This window comes from Kogia breviceps, chromosome 11 (assembly GCF_026419965.1).
Source record: "Kogia breviceps isolate mKogBre1 chromosome 11, mKogBre1 haplotype 1, whole genome shotgun sequence".
NCBI lineage: Eukaryota > Metazoa > Chordata > Mammalia > Artiodactyla > Physeteridae > Kogia > Kogia breviceps.
This window is the reverse complement of record NC_081320.1, coordinates 41487057-41495142: the sequence shown is the minus strand read 5'-3', so window position 1 is coordinate 41495142 and position 8086 is coordinate 41487057. Positions and strand designations below refer to the sequence as shown.

At 48.4% G+C, this 8086-nt stretch overlaps 1 protein-coding gene across 1 annotated transcript; it reads left to right on the top strand.

Annotated features, from left to right (window-relative positions):
- The first annotated feature begins 1853 nt into the window (after positions 1 to 1853).
- SPR (sepiapterin reductase) lies at positions 1854 to 7856 on the top strand. Its single transcript, XM_059079758.2, has 3 exons — positions 1854 to 2690; positions 3255 to 3545; positions 7035 to 7856. The coding sequence occupies exons 1-3, from the start codon at positions 2369 to 2371 to the stop codon at positions 7223 to 7225; spliced, it is 804 nt and encodes a 267-aa protein (XP_058935741.1). The 5' UTR covers positions 1854 to 2368; the 3' UTR covers positions 7226 to 7856.
- Positions 7857 to 8086: the final 230 nt, after the last annotated feature.

Here is an 8086-nt window from a genome sequence, read left to right as displayed (position 1 = left end):
AAAAGAAAAAAGAAAGCCCTATTGGCCAAACAAAACACAACTGTAGACTTAATCCGGCACCACTTTTATCTCTACCACTGTTGCAGGGAGAACTCTTAAAAAGGATTGTCATAGTGTTACCGAGTCCAAGCACACGCTGCTCACTGCGCAGAAGGCCAACGAATTGAGAGTAGAGGTGTTGCAGCAAGGAATAGCAACTTTATTCAGAAAGCCAGCAGAGGGAGCTTTCCTGGTGGCACAGTGGTTAAGAATCCACCTGCCAATGCAGGGGACATGGGTTCAAGCCCTGGTCCAGGAAGATTCCCCCATGCTGCAGAGCAACTAAGCCCGTGCTCCACAACTACTGAGCCTGCACTCTAGAGCTGCGAGCCACAACAACTGAACCTGCATGCTACAACTACTGAAGCCTGCATTCTGCAACTACTGAAGCCCACATGCCTAGAGCCCATGCTCCGCAACAAGAGAAGCCACCACAATGACAAGCCCATGTACCTCAATGAAGAGTAGCCCCCACTCGCCACAACTAGAGAAAGCCCATGTGCAGCAACGAAGACCCAACACAGCCAAAAATAATAAATAAAAAGAAATTAAAAAGAAAAAAGGCAGCAGACTGAGAAGATGGTGGACTAGTGTCCAAAAGAACCATCTTACCAGAGTTAGAATTCAGATTTCATTTATACTAAAAGGGGTGGGGGGTGTGACTGGTTGTTGCAAACTTCTTGGTGCTGGAATCCATTGTCCTTGTAGGTGTCCAGTAGGTCTGGTCTAAATGTTTCTATAAACCTCCAACAGAATAAATGTTATTCTCTGTCCTGCAACTTTTTATTTCTGTGTGAATAAGAGTGATATACCTTTAAAGGTCAGAGTCTTGAGAATGGGCAATCCTGTATATTTCAGGCTATAGGCAACATTCTTTTACAAAAGGTGCAGAGCCAGCACGACAAAAGCACAGGCAACAAACAGAAGACAAAAGTTAGAGCTAAAGGAAGATTCAATATGGAGTTAGGTTTGTTTTTCTCTGTTACAGTAGGTATTGGAGAACCAACACATCAGAAGAGAAAATGGTAAAAGTAATTGCAGTAAATTCTACAATTTTCTGGCTTCCAATTCAAACAACTTAAGAGATTGTTCCCTTAACTTCCTTGAATTCATTCTTGGTCTCCTTTCTCTAACACTGAAAATCTTGCCTCCTAACATCAGTTTGCATAATTACTTGTTTTCTTTGTTGTATTTTACATAAAATAGTTTCAAAATAATGCTATGCTATGTTAACAAATAATCTACAAATTTTGCAGTTTCATTTCTTCTTAGAATATGTTCCACAGTGATGTACAGTCTGGGCTGTACATTTTACAAAAAGTTTGTGGTAAAGCCACCTAAGTGGAAAGTGAAAAGCTTCCCCCAAATTGTTCTGGTGTTTATAACGACAGCCCAAAGAACAAGGGAGCAAAATGCATTTTGCTAGGAGCCTTGAAAGGCAATTTGGCTGTCTGTCCCCACGACAGGGAACAGCACTGTGAGGACTTGGGCTGCACTATGGAGGTTGCTTGCTGCCCTTGCTAATCTCTTAAGAGACTCCTTTTTTTAAGGAGATCTGGGGCTGTCTGCCAACTTTCCCATCTTCCCTCTCTCCTTGAAAAAAGCTGGCAATGTGCGTTTTCTGAAGCACAGGCCTGGACGTACAGACTTAGATGATCATTTGCAAAAACTTGAATGTGGGAGTAGATGGAATTGCCTACTAGGAAGAGTGTAGCATGAGTGGGTGCAGGATCCCTGGGAACACAGTCCTTTAGGGAGAGAAGGAGTGAGAAATCGCAGAGGCAGGGGAATCAGTGCGAGCACAGAGCCGAGTAGGGAGAAGAGGTTCTTACAGCTGACGGGAGGGGTGACTGTGTTCTCCCAAAGGTCGCTCCCGGGGCGGTGAGTTCCCCCAGCCCAGTAGGGACCCCAGTCCCTAAACTGGCATGTGCCACGTGCTGGGATGCCCAGCAAGGAGCAAGATGGCCTGACCTGGAGGAAGTCACTTATGCAAGGAAGTTGGGTCTGGACTTCGGAGGAGAATGCATCCCAGCGGGGTACTGAAGGGACTAGCAGGGTAAAGGATGAGGCCCGCGCTCCGCCCTGGTCTAGGATTTCCGGTGGGGGCCGTGCCTCCAGCCCTTCCGGTTTAGTGCCTTCGCGCTCCCTCGGAGATTGCAGACACCTCCACTTCCACCGCCAACTGCAAAGAAAAGTAGGGGCGTCCGGTCTCTGCCCGAAGCCTTAGGTTCCCGCCCACACCGGGCGGGGCCTCCGCCTACTCCCACCGCGGCCGCCCCGCCCCCTTCCGGGTCTGGGGAAGCGGCTCCAGATTGCTAAAGTAGGAGGTATGGAGGGCTGCGTCGGCAAGGTGGGCGGCCTGGGGCGCGCCTTGTGCGTGCTGACCGGGGCTTCCCGCGGCTTCGGACGGACGCTGGCCCATCTCCTGGCCCCGCTGCTGGAGCCCGGCTCCGTGTTGGTCCTAAGCGCCCGCAGTGACGAGGCGCTGAGGCAGCTGGAGGCCGAGCTGGGCGCCGAGAGGCCCGGCCTGCGCCTCGTGCGGGTGACTGCCGACCTAAGCGCCGAGGCCGGCTTGCAGCAGCTGCTCGGTGCCCTGCGCGAGCTCCCCAGGCCCGAAGGCCTGCAGCGAGTTCTGCTCATCAACAATGCCGGTAAGACGCCCGCCGGCGTGTGAGCGCTTGGAATACTGCTTAGCGTCCAGTCCCTCCCTTTCACCTCCCCCGCCTCTTAGAACTTTAAAGGTGACTCCTAGAAGTCTGAAAAGACGCCTGAAAGCCCTAGTTTCAGCGGGGTGTGGAGGAAGACCTGGTGCTGTCTGGGGCTCGTTCTCTCCCCCTTCTTCCCCCCTTCCCATTTCAACGCCAAGAACTTTTCTGATCGTCTTGCTCAGCGCTCTCTGGCGGAGGCGTGAGTCGGGGCATGGGGTCTTCCAGCAGAAGTAAATTCCCCCACTTCTCCAAATGGCCCCCAGAGTTCCCCCGAACCCCAGCCCCAGAGAAGGGCATGCGCTTTCTCACTTTGAAGCTTCAGGTGGGTGCGTTCCCCAGGTATGCGTGTCTGCAGAGCTGGGAAGAGGGAGGCGTCTTCAGAAGCACTAAGGAGACTCTCCTCCTTTAGGTCTGGATGGGAAGGAGGTGTCTGGAAGAGTTTGAAGAGGGCTGGGAGAAGAGAAAACCCTGCCTGCACTGGGTGATTCCTAAGGTCTGTTTTTTCAGGCAGTCTTGGAGATGTGTCCAAACGCTTCGTAGACCTGGCTGACCCAGCTGAAGTGAACAACTACTGGGCTCTGAACTTGACCTCCATGCTCTGCCTGACTTCCAGCATCCTGAAGGCCTTCCCGGACAGTCCTGGCCTCAGTAGGACTGTGGTTAATATCTCGTCCCTCTGTGCCCTGCAGCCCTTCAAGGGCTGGGCACAGTACTGTGCGGGGAAGGCTGCCCGTAACATGATGTTCCAGGTTCTGGCTGCAGAGGAACCTAGTGTGAGGGTGCTGAGCTATGCCCCAGGTAGGTGAAGCATTACTGCCATCCCTGTCCCCAGAACCAGCTGATTACCCTTTGGAGACTGGGCAAGAAGCCTTCTCTTTTTCCTCTAGGAAAGGACCCATAGAATATTTTGTCCTTGACTCACGACCCATCACTCCTTAAGGGAAATATAGGCTGCAAGAAAGTTAGTGCTGGCAGGGGCAGGGAGCTGTAGTTATCAGGTATGGATTGAGAGTGGGCAGCTGCCTGGACTTGAGGGTGGGGCCAGAAAGTCTGAGATGTTAGAGTTTGAGAGATGATTCCAGGCCTGTACCTCATTTCTTCATGTGAAATGGGGAAGATGCTACCTGTCTCACAGGGCAGTTTGTAGGACTGAATGAGGTAAAACATGTAAAAGTGATCCCAAACTGTGAAGGGCTATCTAATTGTTAGCATTTGTAATTGTTAGATAGGACTTACCACACTGTATTATCCTTATATCTGTATATACTTCTCTACTTCTCTCTCTGCATAGGAAAGCCTTGAAAGCAGGCATTATGCACTATTCATCTTTATATCCCCAGCACCTAGTAAAGCACCCCACTGAGCCAGTCTGCAGTGAATGTTAGCTGAATGAAGAGCAGACAGACATTGTTGAATGGTGACCATCCCATGCTGAACTGGTACTGGAACACTGGGTAATGCTGAGATAAATAAGATAGAGCCCCGTCCTCATGAAAGTTAAAGAGTAGGGCGTCTTGTGATACTTGATCTGGTTTCTCATCATCCTACCATGATGCCACTGTACACCTTTCTTAAGAGTGAGGCTTCTATTTTCGGCTTGAGGTTGCTGGAATTAGAAGGTGGTGACATAGCTGTTGCATGATGTCTGATCAACTTAGACAGAGATCCACTAGTCTATTCCCCTTGGAACCCTATCGGCAAAGAGGTAGATTAACCTGACCAAAGTCCAGATGCAGCATAGCCAGGATCAAACCTTGCCTCCAATGTCATGATCAGTGCATTTTCTATTTTCTCATACTCTCTAGTACCCAATCCTCCTTCTGTCCCTCCCTAATGTAATACAGTTATTCTTGCAGCTAATATTCAACTCAGCACCCACCCTGAGCTCAGCCTAGGACTCACTCAGTCAACAGAGAGCAAATGGAAACCATAGTCAGGAGCAGAGCAAACTCTAGAGTGCCATGTGACTGGGTTACATTTCAGGGGGCTGCCCTGGACATTGTGAGGAAGTTGACAAGCCCACAACTAATATACTCAATGGTGGAAAGCTAAAAGCTTTTCCTCTAAGATCAGGAACAAGACAAGGAAGCCATTCTTCCCACTTCTATTCAACATAGTATTGGAAGTCCCAGTCAGAGCAATTAGACAAGAAAAATAAAAGGCATCCAAATTGGAAAGGAAGAGGTAAAACTGTCTCTATTTGCAGATGACATATTATATATAGGAAACCCTAGAGACTTCACCAAAAAATTGTTAGAACTAATAAAACAAATTCAGTAAAGTTGCAGGATACAAAACAATGTAAAAAATAAGTTGCATTTCTATACACTGAAAATGAAGTATCAGAAAGAAAAATTAATAGTCCCATTTACAGTTGCATCAAACAGAATAAAATACCTAGGAATAAATTTAACCAAGGAGGGAAAAGATCTGTAAACTGAAAACTATAAGACATTGATGAAAGAATTTGAAGAAGGTACAAAATGGAAAGATGCCATGCTCATGGATTGGAAGAATTAATATTGTTAAAATGTCCATACTATCCAACCCACTCTACAGATTTAATGCAATCCCTATCAAATTTCCAATGGCATTTTTCACAGAAATAGAACAAACAATTCTAAAATTTGTATGGAACCTCATGAGCCAAAGCAATCTTGAGAAAGAAGAAAAAACTCTCCAGCCTCACTCGCCTTGATTTCAAACTATATTACAAAGCTACAGTAATCAAAATATTAAGGTATTGGCATAAAAAACAGACACAATTGACCAGTGAAACTCTCTAGTTCTGGTGTCTTGGAGAAGATAATTGGGGGTTGAAATATTAGCTTCATAAACTTGGATGTGTAAATCTCTTCTCAGAGATTTGGGAAGTTCTCAACTATTATTGCTTTAAGCTTTATGTTCCTTTTTTCTCTCTGGGACTCCATAATACATAGATTGTTTCTTTTAATGGTAATCCTTAGTTCATGTAGTCTTTCTTCACTCTTTTACATTCTTTTTCCTGTTTGCTCCTCTGACTAGGTAATTTCAAATGCCCTGTTTTCTAGTTCACTTATTTTTCCTGCTTGGTTGAGTCTGCTGTTGAACTCTATCAAATTCTTCAGTTCAGTCATTGTATTCTTCAACTCTAGATTTTGGTTTGTTTTTTTCAAATGGTTTCTGTTTCTTTGTTGAACTTCTCTTTTTGTTCATGCATTGTTTTCCTAATTTCATTTAGATGTCTCTCCGTGTTTTCTTAGAGTTCACAGAAATTTCTTTAAGAGGATTATTCTGAATTCTTTGTCAGGCAGTTCATACATCTCATTTCTTTAGGGTCAGTCATCAGAGTTGTATTAGTTTCCTTCAGTGGTGCCATGTTTCCTTGATTATTCATTATCCTTATGGCCTTGTGTTGGTGTTTGTACATTTGAGGAAGTAGACACCTCTTCCAGTCTTTATAGACTGAGTTCAGTAGGCAGAGCCCTTCACCAGTCAACTCTTTGAGTGATTCTGGGTGGGCCATCTGGTGATGTCCATGGCAGTTTTGCCACTAGAGTCCTAAGGCAACCTGTTGCTGGGGTGGGTACAAAGCCTGGGTCCACAGTAGTCATCCTGGCACTAGACCAGCTGGGAGTCTGGTTTGAGAGTGCCCACCTAAAGCCTAGGTTCACAGACACTGTGACCTCCAGGAGCCATGTAGGGCCACGGGAGTTGGCTAGTGCTGGGGTGTGCCAGAAGCCTGGGTTCACAGGAGCCTGGTGCCATGGGAACCACCTGAGGCCATGGGAGTCAGCTGGTGCTGGCCTTGCTTCTCAGGGGCCCTCTAGGAGCCTGGAGTTCCAGGAGCTGCCTGGGGCTGTGGGAACTGCCTGGGGCTGCTGGGACCACTGGAGCTGGTGTCAGGATGAGCTGGAGGCCTGGGTTCATGGGAACCCACAGGGAGCCACCTAGGGCCATGGGAGTTGGCCTGGTGCTGGAGTAGGCTGACTCTGGAGCCCCCAAGGAAGTTGGGTGCTCACTTCACTCTTCTCCCACTGGGACCGTGTCTCTCTCTGCACATAGCTGCTGGGGCTTGGGGAAGGGGTGATAGGGTAGTGTGAATCTGTAGATTTGGTGGTCTAGAGGGACCATGTTCAGCGGACATTGGAATTTGAGTCTGGAGCTCAGTAGTGACAGTGTGGAGCCTTGGTGATCCTGACCATGTGTCAGCCACGATGAGGTGTTGCCTTTGGCCACACCTGACTCCACCCAACTCCACACGTACATCAGGGGCCCCCGCCTCATCTTCTTCTCTTCATCCCCTAGGTCCCCTGGACACAGACATGCAGCAGTTAGCCCGGGAGACCTCTGTGGACCCAGACTTGCGAAAAAGGCTGCAGGAGCTGAAGACAAAAGGGGAACTTGTGGATTGCAGGATATCAGCCCAGAAACTTCTGAATTTGCTGCAAAAGGACAAGTTCAAGTCTGGAGCCCATGTCGATTTCTACGATGAATAAGCCCATGTCCTTGGTTCTTAGGGCTTTCTTCCCCCTCTCAGGCATGCCCAGGAGTCCTGTGCCTCCCCACATCCTGCCACAGTGGCACTACCAACCCTGCCTTACGCAGTTAAGCACTCATGCTTACTGTCCTGCCCTCGGATCCAGCCAGCTGTGAGGGCGCCAGGTAGCTGGAGTTCCCAGTTCTCAGGGGTCTGTATTGACCACCTTGAGTTAGGAGTAGGCTTAGGAGAGACAAGTTATGGCTGATGGTGTTCTCTCTCCCCAGGAATAGAATTTTAGGTGGGAAAAACAGGACAAGAAGCTAAAACACTGAAAAAAGGAGGATGGGTCTCCTGCCCATGGCAGGAGGTAAGAGTCCTTGGGGAAGAGGGGATGAGCTAGGGCCAAATAGGAGGGCCTATATAGATTCACAGATGGCCTGGAGGGAAGGGAGGACAACGCAAGTCTCAGCCCACAGGGAAGCTCCTTGCTTAGGGTAGCAGGACCTTCAGGTGAATTCTGTGTCCTAATTCTGATGTTTCCTCCCTCCAGAACCTACCATGTATCCACCAGATGGGGTAAAGGGCCCCGAGAGTTTATGTACATGTTAAAGGCAGATACAAATAAAACATGGATTGTCCTTTATTAACTCCTGCTTTTGATTCTGATACAGGTCCCATGACTAAGTCCCTGGTTTGCTGGACCCAAGAGGTGTTCATCTGGCCCACGATCTTGGTCCTCAGTGGGGTGGACTTAGGACCAACATGCCTTTGGCGGGGAGTGGGGGGGAACGACAAGATTCTAAGAGGGAGAAGCCCTGAGAAACCAGGGGTGTGACCAAACCCATCCTTCTGCAGACCAGTAGGTGTGGGCCAGGCT